Below are 21,288 nucleotides of genomic sequence, written 5' to 3' on the forward strand. Positions count from 1 at the left end.
GCCAGCCGTCTGGTTAGCAGGCAAGTGTCTTAGCCACTATGCTACCAGAGCTCCCATGCCATATACTAGGGACCATAAATTTGCCCCTAGTTTTTCCTTGAGGAACTGTATAGTTTTAGGTTTCACATTTAAGTCTTTGATCCATCTGGAGTTCATTTTTGTGGCTATTTTCAGTTCTTAATTTGTCTGTTCCTTTGCCAATACGATTATTTTGATAGATGAGAAAGATCCAACTCATTATCTGTCTTTTTCTTTTTAAATAATTTTCATGCATTTCTTCTGAAATTAATTCTCTATATAAAATTTAAAATAATTTCATCTGGGTTCAGGGGGAAAAAAAAGGAACAGTATTGATTTCAACCAGTGGTGTTGGAAAAACCTGATATCCATATGTAAAAAATATAAACCTTTACTTCACATCATATACAAAAATGAACATAAATGAGTCATTGACTGAAAGATAAACACTAAAACTATAAAAACCCTAGAAGAAAATATAGGAAAAACTCTTCATGACCTTGGAGTAGGCAAATATTTCATACATGGAGCATAGAAATAATAAATCATAAGAGAAAAAAATCTATAACTTTGTACTTAGTGGACAGTGTGATACTTCTTCAGAAAAATAAGATTTATGACCCTAAATGCTTGCACTACCACTGACAGATAATCCCCAATTTTCACAGTCAGGTTTGGGTCTCTAGGACTTACCTTGGCACATCCACTTCCCATGGCAGCCTCATCATGTGACTGTCCAATGAGGAGACATCAAGCAAGACCTGACCCTGCTGCCCCAGTTCAGGACAATTCTAAAGGATCATTTTATCTTCAGAATGTTCTGCAGGACCAGTTGAGGCACAACACTGAGAACGCCAAGTCCTGCTTCCAGAAACCTAAAAAGCACCCCTCAGAAGCCCCCTGTATGTTAATTTTTGTTTCATGGTTGGCTTCTCAGGAGACTCAATCTACGGTTACATTTCGTTCAATTAAAATCTGTTGCTCTTTGAAAGACACTGTGAAGAAAATGAAAGGGCAAGTTAAACACTGGGAGAAAACATTCACAATACCTATATTCACTGAAGGATATCCAGAATATATAAAGAATTCTTACAATTCAATAATAGGAAGTTAACACAGTAATAAAATGATAAAGGATTTTAACAGACAGTCCACAAAAGGTTGTATAGATATGGCCAATAAAATCACGAAAATAAAATAAGGAAAGGGAATATACAAGTTGAGCCTGGAACATCTTGTGTTGCTGGAAATTAAGAAAGTACTCAAAAACCAAACAAACCCACAATGATGGGACTATGTCCAAAGGATACAGGAACTAACTGAAAGAGCTCCCAGTGGCCAAAACATTTGAGCAACTGAGTAAATCATGCAGCACTAGATTATAACCTGAAGTATAAAATAAATATTCATGGGTCTATAAAAAAATAAAGAAACAGACAAATCATTAAATAAATAAATAAATGGAGAGAATAGACAATTCTATACAGAAGAATTTCAAATTTATGTAGCTACTCCTCCCCATGGAAATGAAAAATAATTCTGCATTATGGGCTGTGTGTTGTGACTTCCTTCCAAAGAGTACAGTATGGAAAGTGGAAAAAAATGGTAACTTCCCTGACAAACAGTACGTCATGAGGTGATCAAAGTCAACATCAATGATAAGTCATGTTGATAGTATGCACCCTTGATGTGATATGATAATGGCACTTTATTCTGTGGTCCTCCTAATATCCCAACCATGAGAAATACACCAGACAAATCCCAATAGAGGGGCAGCCTACAAAATACTTGACCAGTACTCTGCAAAATTGTTAAGGTCATTAAAAACAAGGCAAGTCTGACATGATGACTAAATGTGTACAGTATCCTGATAGGATGTTGTTGATTGATTAATCAAATTGATTTTGACTCATAGCAACTCATAGCAACTTCATGTGACAGAATAGAACTTGGCTGCTAACCAGAAGGCTGATGGTTCAAATCTACTGGCCACTCCTTGGAAGGAGGATGGGGCAATCTACTTCTGTAGTGATACTGCCTCAGAAACCCAAGGAGGGGTCGCTGTGAGCCGGGTCTGACTCAACGACACATAACATCAACAACAACATGGGGTTTTCTAGGTTTAATCTCCTCATTCCCCAGGAGCAACCCTTAACTTCAAACTGGAAGGGGTGGCAGTTAGACTGTAATCTTTGTGGGAGTAGGGTGTGAGGTCTCACTCCTGCAGAGTCACTAGGTGGGTTCAAACTGCTAACGTTTTGGTTAGCAGCTAAGCACTTAGCCATTGCATCACCAGAGCTCTTCCTTGAAGGGATATTGGGACAGAAAAAAAAAGACATTATATAAAAACTAATGAAATTTGAATAAATATGGAATTTATTTAATAATAATATGGTATTATTGGTTCATTAATTCTGACAAAAGGAGCCCTGGTGATGAAGTGGTTAAGCCCTTGGCTGCTAACTGAAAAGTCAGTGGTTCAAACCTACCAGCTGCTCCATGGGAAAAAGATGTGGCAGTCTGCTTCTGTAAAGATTACAACCTTGGAACCCCTGTGGGGTAGTTCTATTCTGTCTTATAGGATTGCTATGAGTCACAATTGACCAGATGGTAACAGTGTTAATTCTGACAAATGTACCATACTAATGTAAGAATAGGGAAAAGTAGATGTGGACTATATAAGAACTTTCTGTATTACCTTCATAACTTTTCTATAAGTGTAAAACTATTCTAAAAGAAAAAGTTTATTTAAAAAAAAGCACATCATTAATCATCAAAGAAATACAAATTAAATCACAATGAGACACTGCTCCACAGAAACTAGAATGACTAGAATTAAAAAAGAGTGACAATAGCAAGTGTTGGTGAGGATATGAACTAACCGGAACTCTCATACACTCTTCAAAGGCATGTAAAATGGTGCAACCCTATCAGAAACATTTTGATTGTTTTTTTTTTTTTTAGTAAAACAAAGACTTGATATTTGACTCATAAATATCATAAATTTGACTCATAAATTCCCAAGTAAAATGAAAGCAGACATTCACACAAAGACTTAGATGAATGTTCATAGCAGCTTTATTCACAATATTCAAAAATTGGAAACAATCCTAATGCCCATCAATGAGTGAAAAGATAAACACACTGGGGCATAGTTATACACTATTGTTGAATAATATTATTCAACAATAAAAAGGCATTAATCACTGATATATGTAATGCAACATGGAGATACGTAAACATCATTAGCTTGAGCAAAAGAAACCAGACATAAAAGGATATATACTGTGTAAGTCCATTTATATGAATCTGTGTTGTTGTAAGATGCCATCAAGTTGGCTCCAACTCATAGTGTGGTAGTTCAGTTTGTGTGTCAACTTGGCTGGGCCTGGTTGAGTGGCTGGGCAGCTGGATGTAGTATTCTCGATGATGAGACTAGTAATCAACTCCATGGTGGAATCTACTGGGAGCAGCTGAGTAGCTGCCTTTGGATATGTGGTCTGCTTCCCATATATAAGAAACAGCTTTGGAAATGGTCTCTAGCTTAAGGCATGCTTGAACCCTGCATGTAGTCATTTCATTGTTCAGTAGCATGCCATGTTCTGCTGACCTGGGGACTTAAAATGGACTTAAATTAATGGCCTGCTGTGTGGTTTGGTAACATCGGGACTGTGTCTTTTTACTTGTCAACCTTGGGCTTGGAAGCCTCAGCAGGCAGCAGCTGCCTGAGTGAAGAAAAGCCTCTAGCTTCATTGGGCTGGGATCTGGAGGCAGAGCTGAAACCCAAAGCTGAGGGGCTTTCACCCAACCCCTAGATCTTGGCACTTTGAACTTGGACTTAAAACTTTCAAATTGTAAGAATAAACTCCTGTTTGTTTAAGCCATCCCATTTGTGGTATATTCTTTTCTGAGCGGCACTAAGTAACCAGAAAAATAGCAACCTTAGGCATAACAGAATGAAACAGTGCCTGGTCCTGTGCCATCCTCACAAACTTTGCTATGCTTCAACCCTTGTTGCAGCCACTATGTCAATCCATCTCGTCGAGAGTTCTGGTAGGTAAGGTTGCATTGTCAACTTTGCTGGGCCTGGTTGAGTGGCTGGGCAGCTGGATGTAGTTGTTCCCCATGGTGAGACTGGTAATTAGCTCCATGGTGGAATCTACTGGAGCAGTTGAGTAGCTGCTTCAGGGATGTAGGCTTCTTCCAGTATATAAGAAGCAGCTTTAAGGAAGGTCTCCAGTTGATGGCACGCTTGAACTCTGCATGGTAGCTGAATGTTCAGCAGGCTGCCGTGTTGCCCTTTCAATCTTGGAACTTTGATGGATTTGAATTAATGGCCTGCCATGTGGTTTGGTAATATCATGACTGTGCCTTTTCACTTGTTGACCCTGGGTTTGTCAGCTTCAGCAGCCAGCAGCTGCCTGACTGAAGAGATGACTCTAGCTTCAGTGGGCCAGAAGTATGAGACAGAGCTGAAGCCTAAGTTTGAGGGGCTTTCACCCAGCCCCTAGAACAAGACACTTTGAACTTGGACTTCTAGCTTCCAGAACTGTCAGAGAAAAAACTCCTGTTTGTTACAGCCAACCCATTTGTTAGAGTGGCGGTACTAGAGGTAACCAAAACAGAATATGGTACCAAGAGAGTGAGGTGCTGCTTTGACAGATATCTAAAATGTGGAAACAGGAATGGCATTCATCCTTGACCAGAGAGACAGTGGCAGAGAGACACTGGCTGAGAGACTGGCATGAGAGATGGTAGTAGCAGAGCCCAGAGACTGGCATGAGACAGCAACAGCCTTACCATCCCATGGAGGAGAAGGCTAGATGCCATTGGGTAGGCAGATTGCTGGTGGAGTAGGTTGCCTTCAGGCATTAATTGGTAGAAGAGACCAGCATAAGATGGAGTAGCAGGTTGGCCAGCCCATGGAGCAAGAAAGCTAAGTGTCCTTTGGGCAGGAAGATTCCTGGCAGAATGGGTTGCCCTCAGGCATTAATTAGCAGAAGCAGAGAGACCAAAGAAACTGGAAGCAGGGCTGCCTCCAGCCTCAAGGGTAGTACCATGGTCTTTGGGGGTGGAACCACCACAGCCTCCTAGGTTTCAAAGAGTCAAACCTTCACCCACTTGGTTCTGGAGTGTGGAGCTGCTGGTTCATGTGAGCTAGTGGGATGGAGTCAAGCCACTGCCCAAGAGTGAGGGGGCAGGGCTGCCATGCCCAAGAGGTAGAGGAATGGGCCTGCCAGGCCAAGGGAGTGAGGTCACCACTCAGAGGATCTAGGGGACTGGAGTCACCCAGTGAAGGAGATCTGTACAAATGCTACCCAATGAAGATCTGTACTGGTGCCAAGTTGACAAGGGCTGGAAATGTGGTAGTTAGGATTGTATGTCAACTTGGCTGGGCCTGGTTGAGTGGCTGGGCAACTGGATGTAGTTTTCTCATGGTGAGATTGGTAATTAACTCCATGGTGGAATCTATTGGAGCAGCTGAATAGCTTTTTTAGGGCTGTGGGCTGCTTCTAGTATATAAGAAGCAGCCTTGAGGAAGGTCTCCAGTTGATGGCATGCTTGAATCCTGCATGTAGCAAGTCATTGTTCAGCAGCCTGCCATGTTGTCCTGCCAATCTTGGGACTTTTAATGAACTTGAATTAATGGCCTGCCATGTGGTTTGGTAATATTGGGACTGTGCCTTTTCACTTGTCAACCTTGGGTTTGTCATCCTCAGCAGCTACCAGCTGCCTGAGTGAAGAGATACTTCCAGCGTCAGTGGTCTGGGAGCATGATGCAGAGCTGAAACCCAAGGTCAAGGGGCTTTCACTCAGACCCTAGAGCCTGCCACCTGGAGCTCAGACTTCTAACCTTCAAAATTGTAAGAGAATAAACTCCTGTTTGTTAAAGCCCTTCCATTTGTGGTATTTCTGTTAGAGTGGCACTAGGTAACCAAAACAAGAGTCTTTCCCTTTTTTTGCTGACCTTCTACTCTACCAGGGAGCTCTGGTAGCATAGTGCCTAAGGCACTTGACTGCTAACCAGAAGGCTGGCAGTTCAAACCCACCAGCCACTCCTTGGAAGGAAGGTTGGGCAATCTACCTCTGTAGTGATGCTGCCTCAGCAACCCAAGGAGGGGTTACTATGATTCAGGGCCAACTTGATGGCACACAACAACAACAACTCTACCAAATATGATATCCTTCTCCAGGGACTAGTCCCCTCTGAAAACATGACCAAAGTTCATGAGATGAAGTCTGGCCATTGTCGCTTTTAAGGAGCATTCTGGCTGTACCTCTTCCAAGACAAATTTGTTCATTCTTCTGGGAGTCCATGGTATTTTCAATATTCTTCAGCAACACCACAACTCAAATACCTCAATTCTTCTGCGATCTTCCTTACTTACTGTCCAGCTCTCACATGCATATGAGGATATTAAAAATACCATGGCATGGCTCAGGTCTTCAAAGTGACATCTTTGCTCTTTAACAGTTTAAAGAGGTCTTTTGCAGCAGATTTACCCAGTGCAATATGTTGTCTGATTCCTTGACTGCTGCTTCTATGGGTGTTGATTGTGGATCCAAGTAAATGAAATCTCTGACAACTTCAATCTTTTCTCCATTTATCGTGATATTGCTTACTGGTCTAGTTGCTAGGTTTTTTTTGTTTTTGTTTTTTTTTTAATGCATCTGTGGTGGTTAAGTTTGTGTGTTAACTTGGCTGGGCCTGGTTGAATGGTTGGGCAGCTGGTTGTAATATTCCCCATGATGAGACTGGTAATCAACTCCATGGTGGAATCTACTATGAACAGCTGAGTAGATGCCTTAGGGATGTGGTCTGCTTCCCCTATATAAGCAGCAGCTTTGGGAATGGTCTCTAGCTATGGCCTGCTTGAACCCTGTACATAGCCATGTCATTGTTCAGCAGACTGCCATGCTCTGCTGACCTTGGAAGCTTTAATGGGCTTGAATCAATGGCCTGCCATGTGGTTTGGTAACATTGGGACTGTGCCTTTTTACTTGTCAACCTTGGCCTTGTCAGTCTCAGCAGCCAGCATCTGTCTGAGTGAAGAAAAGCCTCTAACTTCTATGGGCCAGGAGCTGGAAGCAAGCTGAAACCCATTATTGAGGGGTTTCTCCCAGCCCCTAGAGCCTGGCACTTTGAACTTGGATGTAAAGCCTACAAACTTTAAGAGAATAAACTCCTGGTTGTTCAAGCCATCCCATTTGTGGTATACTTCTGTCAGAGCAGCACTAGGTAACCAGAACAGAATATGGTACCAAGAGAGTGAGGTGCTGTTCTGAAGATACCTAAAATGTGGAAACAGGAGTGGAGTGCATCCTTGACCCAAGACCCTGGCAAAGAGACCCCAGCATATGGCATGAGAGACAGCAGGAGCAGAGCCAAGAGACCAGCGTGAGACAGTGACAGACTTACCAGCCCACAGAGGAGAAAGCTGGATGCCTTTGGGTAGGTGGCTTCTTGGCAGAGTGGGTTGCCTCCAGGTATTAATTGGTAGAAAACACCAGCATGAAATGGAGTAGAATGTTGGCCGGCCATGGAAGGAAGATTTCTGGTGGAGTGGGTTGCCTTTGGCATTAATTGGCAGAAGTGGAGAGACCAAGGAAATGGGAAGCAGAGCTGCCTCAGCCTCAAGGGTAGGACCATGGCCCCCTGGGTTTCAATGATCCAGACCTTCACCAACTTGCTTCTGGAGTGTAGGGCTGCTTATTCATGTGAGCTAATGGGAGTCATAGCCAGTGCTCAAGAGTGAGGCAGCAGGGCTGCCATGCCCAAGAGGGAGAGGAAAGGGACCCACCAGGCCAAGGAGGTGAGGTCACCACTCAGGAATTAGGGGAGTGGAGTCACCTAGTGAAGGAGATCTGTACAGGTGCCAAGTTGACAATGGGTGGAATTGTGGTGGTTAAGTTTGTGTGTCAGCTTGGCTGGTCCTGATTGAGTGGCTGAACAGCTGGATGTAGTATTCCCCATGATGAGACTGGTAATCAACTTCATGGTGGAACTACTGTGAGCAGCGGTGTAGCTGCTTTAGGGATATGGTTTGATTCCTGTATATAAGCAGCAGCTTTGGGAATGGTCTCTAGCTTATGGCACATTTGAACCCTGCATGTAGCCGAGTGGTTGTTCAGCAGCCTGCCATTCTCTGCCTATCCTGGGACTTACAATGGACTTGAATCAGTGGCCTGCCATGTTGTTTGCTAACATCGGGGCTGTGACTTTTTACTTGTCAACCTTGGGCTTGTCAGTCTCAGTAGCCAGCAAGTAGTCAGTCTGAGTGAAGAAAAGCCTCTAACTTCAGTGGGCTGGGAGCAGTAGGCAGAGCTGAAGGCCTAGATTGAGGGGCTTTCACCCAGCCCCTAGGGCTTGACACTTTGAATTGAACTTAAAGCCTCTAAATTGTAAGAATAAACTTGTGTTTGTTAAAGCCATCCCATTTGTGGTATATTCCTGTCAGAGCAGCACTAGGTAACCAGAACATATGTAGAATAAGCAAACTTTATCGTGATAGAAGCAGATCAACTATTGCCTTGGGGCAGTAGGTGGAGAGGAAGATTTAATACAAAAAAGTACAAGAGAATTTTCTAAGGTGAAGGAAATATTCTATATTTTGATTGTAATAGTGGTTATACAAGTGTATACTTTTATTAAAACTTTTGAAACTCATACTTAAAATGGGTGAATTTTAATTGTGTGTAAATTATACTTCAATAAAGATAATTTTTTAAAGAAGACAATAAACAAAAAAATGATAATGCAAGTCTAAGTCGAATTGCATTATTTATACATTAATTTTAGAAGAATTTTTAAACAATACTATGGGTTCCTAACCCTGTCCTGGTATGTCTCTAGGCTCTCTTCCTCCACCTTCAGATCCACACTTACAGTTTTAAATACCAGCAGGACAGGTCTCATACATATATCTCAGTCCTGACTTCTTTCCTGAGCAGACTCCTTTACAAAATTGTCATTTGACATGCTTTCATGATTGCCCAAAATATCCATCAACCCCTTGCATGCAAGAGCTTAAAACTTTCCTCTCGGAGCAGTTCCTTGGTATATCCTCTGTCTCAAATGGCACTCTCACCAAACCAAACTCACTGCCATCGAGTCAATTCTGATTCATTGCAACCCTCGTTGGGTTTCCCAGGCAGTAAATCTTTACAGAAGTAGATTGCCACATCTTCCTTCTGCAGAGTGGTTGGTGGGTTTAAACCACCAACCTCTGGTTAGCAGTCAAAAGCCTTAGCCACTGTGCCACCAGAGTACAAATGGCAGTACCTTTCATGAAATCTCCTTCTCCCCAAGCAGGTATCCAAACTACCATCAATTTTTGTTTAATTCCCACTGTAAATCTCTAACTATTGAACATTTTCCGTCTCTACCACTCACCACCATGGTATAATAGGACACCATCTTCAACCCCCAGGACTGCAGTGGCTTCATTGCCTCTCCTGATTTAATCTGAGCACGCCACACTTTTTCTTCATTTGGCAGCCACCATAATAGTCTTTAAAACCTTAATCTCATCATGTCCACTTGCTCTGCCTCAAGCATTCCCCCAGTTTCCCATCACTCTTATAACTTAGACCAGATTCTGCATGGTCTCCTCCCACATCATCGTACACCACCTCCTTTGCCTTGGACACAGCTGTCTCTTGGTTCCTGGAATGTGCTGCTTGTACTTCTGGGCCTCAGCACAGATGCTCTTCCCCCACTCAAAATACCAATCTTTCATCCCTCAGACCTAATCAAATCCTCCTATAAGTCTCTCTCATAGCACCATGGCTTTCTTTCATTGGTCCTTAAAACAATTGCATTATTTTCTGTAATGATTAGATTAATCAATCGGACAGACATTTACATCTATGAAAGGTTTCATCATGGTAGGGCCCTATTTGACCTGCAAAAACCTGTAGCCTAATAAACTCCTTCCAAGCCAAGTCAAGCCATACCTGCCCACCCTGGCTCCACACCTGGCCCCTCCTCTGCCCAATAACGTACTCAGGAGGCGGAGGGAGTGACAGGCTTATATAAGGGAACTGGGCAGAGCTAATAACAGTTGGCTTCCTGAAGCATTTCTCAGCCACGTTTTCTCCTGCTGCCTAGTGAGAGACGCCTCTGCAGACACTTACATACCACAACCCCACAAGTTTTCTTGGAAGCGTCTCCTGGAAGCAACTCTTAAGTTTCAGACTTCTAGAAAACTCACTGCCATCGAGTGAATTCCAACTCATAGTGACCCCCACTGGGTTTCTGAGGCTATAAATCTTTACGGAAGTAGATTGCCCATCTTCCTTCCTTGGAGCAGCTGGTGGGTTTGAACCACTGAACTTCTAGAACCAGCTGCAAAGAACTAAACAGTGGGAAGAACAGGTATGTGTCTGGAGGTCTGGGAGATGGGTAGATTTTTCTGTCAAGATGGGGGCAGAATCTTCTGCACCCTGGAAGGGCTCCAGGATAACACTCTGGGCCCCAACTTACCTTTTTCCCCCTTCCCCATTTTCTTTCCCTCTTCATTCTGAGGAGTAATAATTCATCCACTTCAAATTTAATCTCATCTCTCCCACCTTTGCCTGGAGGATTTTGGATCTCATCTCGAGGCCAACTCCTACTGGTTCATCCTTGAAAGTAATTAAACAATTCCCCTGGCCTCTACACTCTCTCTCTTCACCATGCCCATTACCTGCCCACCTAGCATGCCCCTTGCCTGAGTAACTGCATTCTGAGGGCATGAGTAGGCATTCTGAAGGCTGTGTTCTGAAGGCATGTAGTGGTGATGGACCACTGTTCTGGCACTTGGAAATAAGGTGTGTTTTGAGCCCCAAACTAAGACCTTTTTCTCTCCCCTGTAGATCACTCATGGAGGAACAAAGGCCTCTGAAGCACCCTAATCAAGGTATTGTCAAATATAACTTTCTTTTTAATTCTTTGATATTTACTTGTATAAGTTAAGGAGCTCTGGTGGTGCAGTGCCTAAGACATGGGACTGCTAAGCAAAAGGATGGTAGATCAAACCCACTAGCTGCTCTGCAGAAGAAAGATGAGGCAATCGACTTGATTCATTCTCTCCCTCTCTCTCAGCTTTTAGGATCTTCTTGTCCTCAGCCCTCTAAAATGTTAGGATAAAATACCTTAGTGATAATATGCCTTTAATTTCTTATATTTTATCCCCATTAGTTTTCATCATTTTTGATTTTTGGTCTCTTTTCTGAGAGATTTCCTCACCTTTATCTTCTAAAAAAAATTCTAAAATGTATAGCTTCCGAAACCTAAAGGGGGTGGCTATGAGTCAGAATTGACTCAGTAACACCATTATCCCTGCTTTTTCTTGGTTTCCCAAACATTAGAGATAAATACTGGATCTGTTTAAGCAGTTTCTTTTAGCATTAATTCCTGTTCTCTAAACAACATTCATACATTAGTACTAATTTTTTTTTTCTGTTTTAGACTTTATTTATGGTATTGCCTATATGGTAGAGGAGTGAGCTCTAGTTCACACCCCCCAATCACTCAAAACCACTGTCCCAGCTTCCATCACCACCCCTACTCACCTCATACACCCACCCACTCCATACACCTTCTGTCCCTCCCCATCTCCCAATAGAATTCTGCTACCCACAAGGGAACCATACAATATACTAGGATTGCTTTTCCTCACTTGCACAACTTCTAAATTTTTTTTAAAAATTATTTTGTGTTGTTCTTTTCTTAGTTATCACTTATTAATCCTCAAACTCCCAGATGTTAAAATGCAAATGCAATCAGGTATGCTGTTGATTGCATCTTCTTGTAGAATTACTGCCAAACCTTTCTAATCTGTTTCAACTTGGACTGACTGCTCTAAGCCAGCTTGGAAGCTGTCATCCTAGGATTTCCCTTCACCATCATTGGGGAATCCTTTTCACCCTTTTGAATTTTATCCCATTTCCTGATTTGGTGTCTTTTCTCTCCTTTCTTCCTTTATTCTTTCTCTTTGGTGGAACAAGTCTTCTAGTAGCCTCCCAAGAAAACATGCACAAATGGCTTCATTTTAACCTCCCTGATTCCTAAGTGATACTTGGATAGGGTATTGAATTTTAAGTGGAAATCCTCTCCCTTGGAATTTTGAAGGCTTTTTTCTATTGCCCTCTAGATTCTGGTGTTTTCGAGATGTCTCAATTTTGAGTCATTCTGATGCCTAACCTTTATCATATGATTCATTCTCTCTCTCTCTCTTTTTCTCTCTCAGCTTTTAGGGTCTTCTCTTTGTCCTCAGCCTGCTAACATTTTATGATAAAATACCTTTGTGATAATATGCCTTTAATTTTCTTATATTTCATCACCATTATTTTTCATCATTTTGGATTTTTTGCTCCCCTTTCTGAGAAATTTCCTCAACTTTATCTTCTAAATTTTTTTTTTAATTGTGATTTGGTGAAAGTTTACAAAGCAAATTTACAGCAGCTCACATACACTTTGTCTCATGACATTCAATTCAATTTCCCACAATGCAACAGCTCTCCTCCCACTTCCTCCCCATAGTTACCGCTTCCCTGTGTCCTTCCTTCCATGCACTTCTGTCCCCTGACCTATCTCCCTGTGCATACGTAGTCCTTCTATTCTCCAATGATGGTTCTCTCCAAGGAGTGTATCTACCTAATGTAAATGTTCAGCTCCTATGCCTGTCTTTTGTTTGGCTGGAAGCCACAAGAGTGGGTTCAATTCCAGACATGGAGGGCAGCTAGGGCCATAGTCTCAGTGGTTCCATCAGACCAGCAGACCTGATCCCATTTTTTCTTTTTTTTCAATTAATGATTTTGAGTTTTGTTCCACATTGTTCTCCTACTCTATCCAGGATCTCCTACATAGGTCCTCTCCAAGTGGTTGACAGTGGTAGCCGGGCACCATCTAGTTCTTTTGTTCTCATAGTTATATAGGTATAGGCTGAGGTTCACATAGTGTACCACTACCTTGGACTGATTGTTTCCATGCATCTATAGTTTTCTTCATTTTTCTTTGCTCTGGACAAGGAGAGACCCATAGTTGCATTTAGATGGTCACTTGCAAGCTTTTAAGATCCCAGTTATTCCTCACTAAAGTAAGATGTGGAACAATGTTTTGTGTAGTATGTTATGCCAATTGAGCTTGATGTCCCCTGCGACTATGGTCCCGAGCCCACAGGTCCAATTACCCGCTCCCTCTGGGTAGCTGGCTGTGGCCAAGAAGTGACTACAGATTTGTCCCTATATCTCATAACTATAGCTGCCTAATACTTCTTGATCTATGATAAACCAAGTTCTCCCATCATATTCTTTTTCTGGAGGGTGTTAAAATTTGATAGCTATTGGAAAATTGTTCTGCAAAACATTTTCCTGAGAATCCTAAATCTTTTAATCTTTGACAATTTGATAGTTGCAAAAATAATATCCCATCCTTTCTTTAATTGGAATTTCTTTAGTTATATATGAGATATAGTATCTTATATGTATAAAGGCCATTTGCTTTTCTCCTTTTGTGGATTGCCTGTGATTTTTTTTTTTTGTTTTTATTTATCTTACTGATTTTTAGTTTTTTTTAATATTTTATTTTATTTTTTATTATTGTTGAAATGTTTTCATGTAGCAGAACATAAATTCAACAATTTCTATATTTACAATTCGGTTGTATCAATTATACAACAACAGACCAATTAACAAGGATATCTTATGAAACCATGGTCCTAAACCTCCAAACCAATAAACCAAATCCCATGAGGTGTTTGGTTATACATAAGCAGCCTTATCAATTGCTTTTTTCTTGTTATTGTAAAAATACATATGTTGTTGTTGTTCTTGTTATGAGCCATTGAGTCTGACCCAACTCATAGTGACCCCTCATAACAAGAACAAAATACATATACATTTGCCAATTTAATTTTTTATAAGTATACTCCATATTGACACCAATTACATTAATTGACCTGGCAACCATTCCCCTTAATCAATGCAAACCATCACCGTAAACAAGTTCAGTGATTCATAAGTAGTAATCCCCCCTCCTCAATCCATCCTTGGTAACCACTGATAAATTTTGGAATCTACACATGTCCTATTCTTATCTTTTTATGTAAGTGAGGTCATAGAATATTTGTCCTTTTGTGATTGACTTATTTTGCTCAGCCCAATGTCTTCAAACTCCATCCATGCCGTAGACAGCATATGAAGACTTCATTTCTTTTTCTGGCTCAGTAGTATTCCATTATATGTATGTATCACATTTTGTTTATCCATTCATTTAGTGATGACATTTAGGTTGTTTCTGCCTTTTGGCTATTGTGAAAATGCTACAGTGAACATTGGTGTCCATACATCTATTTACACCATTGCCTTCAAATCCCTTGGATATATTCCTAGTTGTGGAATTTCAGGGTCATACAGTTCTATTTTTCAGTTTTGAGGAATCATGACACTGCTTTCCACAATGACTAATGATTGTATCATTTTGCATTCCCACCAGTAATGGATAAGGGTTCCAATTTTCCCATATCCTTGCTAACATTTGTTATTTTCCAGTTTTAAAAATCTTAACCATCCTAGTGGGAATGAACTTGTATCTCATTGTGGTTTTGATTTGCGTCCCTCTGATGTCTGGTTTTGGTTTGAAGTCTAAAGTTATTGAGCATCTTTTGTTGGTCATTTGAATATCCCCTCTGATGAAATGTCTTTTTAAGTTCTTTGTCCATTTTTTTTGTGTGTGTTATTTCTCTTTTTGTGGTTAAGTTGTCGAAGTTTTATATATATTCTTATTAGATTCATATTGGATATATGGTTTCTGAAGATATTCTCCCAATTGATACCTTGCCTTTTCTTTTTTTGGTAAGGTCTTCTGATGAACAAAATTTTTAATTTTTATTTTGTCTTTTGCTGTTTGTGCTTTTTGTTTATTTGTTTGTTTAGATAATCTATATGTAAGTCTTGGGTCCTGTTTCATTTTTCTGCATGTGGAAATCCAATATCCCCAACACCATTTATTACAGAAACTTTTATTTCTCCATTTAATGGATTTAGCTAGCACCCTTGTCGAAAATCAATTGACCATAGAGGTGTAGCTTTATTTTATTGGTCTATATGTCTCTTGATATACCATTTTTGTTTTGATTACTGTAGCTGTATAATATGTGTTGAAATCAAGAAGTGTGAGTCCTACTTTGTTCTTCAAAATTGCTTTGGCTATTCGGATCCTGTTGCTGATCTTGAGGATTGGTTTATCCATTTCTGTAAAGAAGGTTCTTGGGTTTTTGATTGGGATTTGTGTTGAATCTATGTATCTGTCTTAACAATATTAAGTCTTCCAATCCATGAAAATGAAACATCTTTTCATTTATTTAAGCTTTCTTTAAGCTCTTGCAGCAGTGTTTTATAATTTTCATTGTCAAAGTCTTTCACATCCTTGGTTAAATGTATTCCTGGGTATTTTATTCTCTTAGATGGCTATTATAAATGGAATCATTTTCCAGTACTTTGAACCAGTTCATTCTGTTTTGACTACCTGCTAAGAATTTGCATTTCTACCCTAGCTATGGAAATTCTCAGCAGGGGGTCAAAGTAGAATGAATCAGTTCAAAGTCCTGATCATTTTAAAGTTTTCACTAATTTCAACATTCTTATTGAGAGGCAGACAGACCCAAACTGATTCTCCAGAGAGCTCTGTCCTGTTGATTTCAAAGATCTGAGTTATGGGGTACATAATCAAATAGGCAGGCAGAGTGCGGGCTATGAGCACCTCTACTACAGGGGGCCTTCTGAAGCAATTTGCAGCATCCTGGCAGCTGCCAGTTCCTAGGAGGGGAAGGAGCCTGCAGGTTCTGAACTGACCCCCTAGATGGTCTGCCTGGTTGATTTTAGAGCAGGAGCTTAGGGTCTTGTCTGTTTGCACAGATTTGAGATGTGGTGATTAAAGAAACAGGCTCTTGCTGAGGTCACTTCCCCAGTTCTCAGCAGCTAGAGGTCTAGCTAGAGGTAGGGAGGAAGGATAGGGACAATGGGAGAAGCTGTTTTCATACTGTATGTGACATACTGTTGATTCTTGTCCATCCACAGTTCCCGACTGCTGTCCTCTGCTCCTCTATTCACAGCCCATCAAGACTGAGCACCATTTTCTTATTCTATCTCCTGGTGTATCTGTAGAGGTGGGTCACAATGATCTATTTATGCCATCCTCTTCCCAGAATCCTATCTTAGTGTTTTCAATTGCTCTTTATATTTCTCAAGTTTCTCAGAAAATTCAGGGTTTATTTAGTCAATTAAGTATTCTCACTCTTTTTCTGTTCTACTAGGGTTGCATCATGCTATTAGAAAGGTCCTTAGCTGTCCATTGTCAGTCCAGCCACATCCTGCTGTATCTCTATCCATGCAGGTAACTCTGGGTTCTACCTCCAAGGCCCCTTCCAGCCCACTAGCCCTCATGTAGCTCAGCCATACCTTTCTTGTTCTGAATGAACTGAGACTGAGTTTGGAGAGCAGATGTGCATAGCTCTGAAGGATACTATAGCTACTTTCCACTACAAAATGAATACAGCCTTTATTAGTCCTTGGTCTTGCAGGACTTTGATTTTTGATGCTGAAAACCCCTAAACTCAAACTTTATCTATTATATCTGATGTCAGTTTGAAAACTCTTCTTTGAAGCTTGAAATGTGGGTTATGACCAGTGACTTTTTCTTCCTGTTCCTCCTGTAACCTGGATGCAGAGAATGTAGACACCTCTCTGCTGCCTGATGATAGGGTCAGAGAAATTGCTAACAGATTTGTTCACATGTCACAGAACAGACACCACAGAGCATTGTTTCAGGCCTTAACCCTTACCTCTCAGTGATACTCAAATTCTGGCTGGTTTGTATATTGATACAAGATAATTAATATGAGCTTAGGTTTCCCTAGCCAAGAACAAGGGGAAAATTCACCCATGAGGCTATATTGTCTGATCCTGGCCCTGTGTGTGTGTGTGTGTGTGTGTGTGTGTGTGAGAGAGAGAGAGAGAGAGAGAGAGAGAGAGAGAATGATTGTGGAGAAAGAAGAAAGATCATTAAAAGCACTAAACAATTTGTTCCATGGTAGTTGGGCTGTTTGAGTTGATACTTATTCTTCAGTCCAGTTGGTCCTTAGTGATGTCCTGCTCCCACCTGCTGATAAATGCCCACTTCCTGCTTGTTCTTTCCTTACTGTGGTCACTCATTCACTGTCTCACCCACCACCTTGTCCTCCCACACTTGCTGCCCTGGAAGATGACCTCTGCCTTCATCACCTATCAGTCAGAACCTTGCTACGGCCACCTCCAGTGGGCCTGTTGTAGACCTATCTGCCCCTCAGCCAGCCCAGTAAGCTATTCCTTTCTTCTTATTCTCTTCACTTTGGGTATGGACACCTCCTCCTGTTGCTCCTCTGCAGCAGTGGCCCTGGTAGGTGACTTTTCTCTCCCAGTGTTCTATCAAAGATCTATTTTCTTTGCCTCCTCATTCTCTCTAGCTGATCTCATCCACCTCTATGGCTGTGATGATCAACTTTGTGCTGATAACTCCATTCTGTCACAGTCCAGGCCTCCTCTGAACTCTAATCTCACATATCTGCTGCTTCTTAGCACCTCCACTTGGATGGTGCACACACATCTCATAGTCATCAGGCCTGATAGTTTCTGTCCCTTGAGCATGTGTCTTCTCCCTTGAGCTCCCATTGGAGAAGGACAATTGAAGGGAGGGTAAGGAGTGGTCAGGGGTGTCCCCTGCAAAGAGACGAGGGTCAGGAGCCAAACACTGGACATCCTTCTCCACATTCCTTTTCACCCAGTCAACTCCAAGCCACATCCACTGCCTCCTGGGTGTCTGAATTCCCACAGCCTTTTCCTTAACGCAGGCAAAAATGAGCTCTCCCCACCAGATGACTGCAGCAGCTTCCTAACATCCCTTGCTCCTAAGCATTCCCACTTCCTTCTTAGTCTCCACACTTCACTTTCTAAAGTCCAAATGTGATGATGGTCTTCCTTCTTTAAAATTTTCCAATGGCTCTCATTTGACTGCAGGATAAAGTAAAACTTGGATTTAGCCTAAAAGGGCCTAAACACTCATTGCAACCATTCCAGGCTCCTTGCAGTTCTGAAAGCCCTGTCAACTTCCTCAGTGCCTAGAATTCTTCCTCAGCTGTGCCTTAGCCTTGCTAAATCCCACTCACCCTTGAATTCCTCTAAACCAAAAACCAAACTCACTGCCATTGAGGGCATTTTGACTCCTAGTGACCCCCACTGGGTTTCCGAGGTGGTAAATCTTCATGGAAGTAGGTTGCCCCATCTTTCTTCCATGGAGTGGCTGGTGGGTTTGAACTGCCAACCTTCTTGTTAGCAGTCAAATGCCTTAGACACTGCACCACCAGGGCACCTTTGAACTCCTCCACCAAGCCTCTAAATGTGTGTTGACTATGAACCAGGCTGAAATATGTACATTTTGCTTGTGATAACTCAATCAATCCTTGTAACCAAGAGTTTGATATGTTATCATTACAGTTTATGAAAGAGGGAATTAAGTCCAGATAAATTAAGTGACTGGAGATTTCAGCCCAAGCATCCTGGATCCAGAGACCACCTCCCTTGTGTACCACACCACCTTATCACTATTAGTTTTTGTTTTGTTCTGTTTTTCTCCAAACCCAAACTCACTGCTGTGGAGTTGAATCCAACTCATAGTGACCCCGCTTGGGTTTCCGAGGTGGAGTCTCTATGGAAGCAGATTGCCCAGTCTTCCTTCTGAAGAGTGGCTGGTGGGTTTGAGTTACCAGCCTTCTGGAGACTGTGCCACCAGAGCTCCCTACTGAAGATTTAAGCTCAGTGAAGGCAGAAACCATGTCAGTTGTATTTAGTTTGTATCTTTCATGTGAATGAATCTTAGGACTCAGTTCACTTATCAGTAAACTGGGGATTTTTATTTCTGACATGCAATGTTAGTGGGGAAAATTAATGAAATCCCTAATGGAAAGTGATCAGCCCTTAAGGGACCCTGGGGACAGACAGCTCCTGAGGACTTCCCTTGTGGTAGCTCCTCTGTGGATGCGGCTGTCCTTCCAAGAGCCCTCCCTCAGCTCCTACTCTTTGCTGTTTCTTAGCAGATGGGCTTCCCAGTCCACACGAAGGCCCAGAGGCAGCTGGCCCAGTGGATCTGAAGCCAAGCTCCCTGGCGAAGCCGGTCGCTTTGGTGAAGCCCTTCGAACTTACACTGCGTGTCCCGGTCCAGCGAGCTCACACTGTGGAGAGGAGCAGGCGTGGGGACAGAGGCCGCCCAGGGAACCGAGGCCGCCGGCGCGCCAGGCCCCGCATGGAACTGCGCCAGGTCACCGGGCCAGACCTGCGAATAGAAGGGGGCCGAGAGGCAGCAGGCTCCCGAGGGGAGCCGGAAACCTTGCCAATGCCGTCAATCCCTCTGACTGAAGCAGCTACTATGCCTGGAGGCACTCTGCCCGGCCACGACCCCCGCCCAACGCAGACTTCGCTCAGCTTGTGGATGCCACCCGATGCCATTGATTATTGGTCTCTCCTGGGGTCCGCTGCCTTCGCAGTTAACCCTGGCATAGGACCTAGACCACTGGCTGGCTCTGCTATGCAGGTTGTGCAGAACCCTTTAGGCACCTACGTGTGTGGTGTTCCAGCTTTCTTGGTCTATATGGAACCCTGATCTCTGACACTTTCCACTTGACTTCCAGAGCGGATCTGGGGTTTTGATAAATACTCTTTTCTACCAAGCTCTGAACCTGAATCCCCATTCTGCCCTTATCTCCCCACCCATATCAAACCTTCCACCCATGTTGTCCTGATGGAACCCCCAATCCCTCCTCCCACATCATAATAGGGTTGTATCTGCTTGAGGTGCCCTCTTGTCTCCTCTTTGTTAAAAAAAAAAAAAAATCTGTTTTATCAAGTACACATGCATTTAGTTCTTCAGTGCTTGTTAAAAATAAATCAACAATTTCTCTTTGTCCAGTTACCATTTTTGTCACTCATCAGATGTAAAACCACCAAACATTTCAGAAAAAAAGGATATGGTGAAAGAGAGAAAAAAGAAAAATTGTGCTTAAGGAAATAGAACTAATACAGCATTCAGAAAAATACTTTTAAAGAGTATAATTAATATCCTCAGAGAGATATAGGATAGATGTTATATCCCTGAAGCTATGGCATGTGCTTACATAAGAAGACAAACAGAGATATTTGAGATGAAAAATAAGGTTGTTGTGTCAATCACAAAATGGGCAGGATTGAGGAACAGCTTAGTTAACTGGATGTTCAGGCAGAGGGAGCCTCCCAGAACATAGCAAAGAAGAGATGGAAGATGTCACGTTAAGCCAGAAGTTGGGATATCTAACATAGGAGTGAATAGAACATTTGGATGTGAACAATATATGAAAAAATAATAGTTAATAACTTCCTGGAACTACTACATAGCAATTGGAAAATATAAAGTTTTGAGGTGAAATAACTTTGAATCTAGAATTCTGTAACTAATCACAGAGGTACTTTTGTGCTCTTGACTATATGGTGTAGATGTGAGGTCCTGAAATTCCCACAGCCATTTTATCAACATGGCAAGTGCTAGCCGGGGAGGTCACATGGAGGGAGGAAAGGCCTAGAGAAACAAGAGGAAAGGAGCCAGCATGCTAGTCAACTTGAACTTCAAGCAGGAGTCACCACTGAACTTGATTCCTATGAGCCAGAGTGAGTTGAGTTTTCTGTTACCTACAGTGAAAGCACATATGATGTTTTTCAGCCAGAAAAAAAGAAAAAAAAAAAAGTGGGAGGAAAGGACTAGTAGGTAAGAAAATTAGTAAACTGTATTATTAAGTCTAAATTGTGATTCTGGGAGGAAACTGTATAATCTGGAATTAAAATTTCCAAAAGATTTCAACATAGAAATTTGGGAGATAGAGGAGATCAGAAGGAACTAAAGGTTACTAAAGTTCTTGTCTAGTTCCTGGAAATTATATAGATACTGAATGTGAGAAAGCAATGGAAAATGGAACTCCGTGAAACATTTTTACATTTATGTACCCATCAGTAACCATTAGATGAATTGAAATAGAATGTAAAATTTTGAACAGACTGAGGAAAAGGTAGCTCATAGAAAGTTTGAAGAATCAAACAAAAGACACAGCGGGTTAACAAGGGGAAAACATTTAAAATACTAAATAAGGAGCAAATAATTTGATAGTAGCCTGCTTGGCTTGTTCCTGGCCTAGATGGCAATATTTTACCAATAAGAAGGATGTTTCTTCC

At 41.8% G+C, this 21,288-nt stretch overlaps 1 protein-coding gene across 1 annotated transcript; it reads left to right on the forward strand.

Moving 5' to 3' along the window:
- The first annotated feature begins 757 nt into the window (after positions 1-757).
- LOC103207569 (proline-rich protein 20E-like) lies at positions 758-19,693 on the forward strand. The gene is made up of 2 exons (XM_007953222.1): positions 758-920; positions 19,131-19,693. Exons 1-2 carry the CDS (start codon positions 758-760, stop codon positions 19,691-19,693), a joined length of 726 nt encoding a protein of 241 aa, XP_007951413.1.
- Positions 19,694-21,288: the final 1,595 nt, after the last annotated feature.

The sequence above is a fragment of the Orycteropus afer genome, unplaced genomic scaffold (genome assembly GCF_000298275.1).
Source record: "Orycteropus afer afer isolate SDZICR_OR568_19922 unplaced genomic scaffold, OryAfe1.0 scaffold00377, whole genome shotgun sequence".
In the NCBI taxonomy this organism is placed as follows: domain Eukaryota; kingdom Metazoa; phylum Chordata; class Mammalia; order Tubulidentata; family Orycteropodidae; genus Orycteropus; species Orycteropus afer.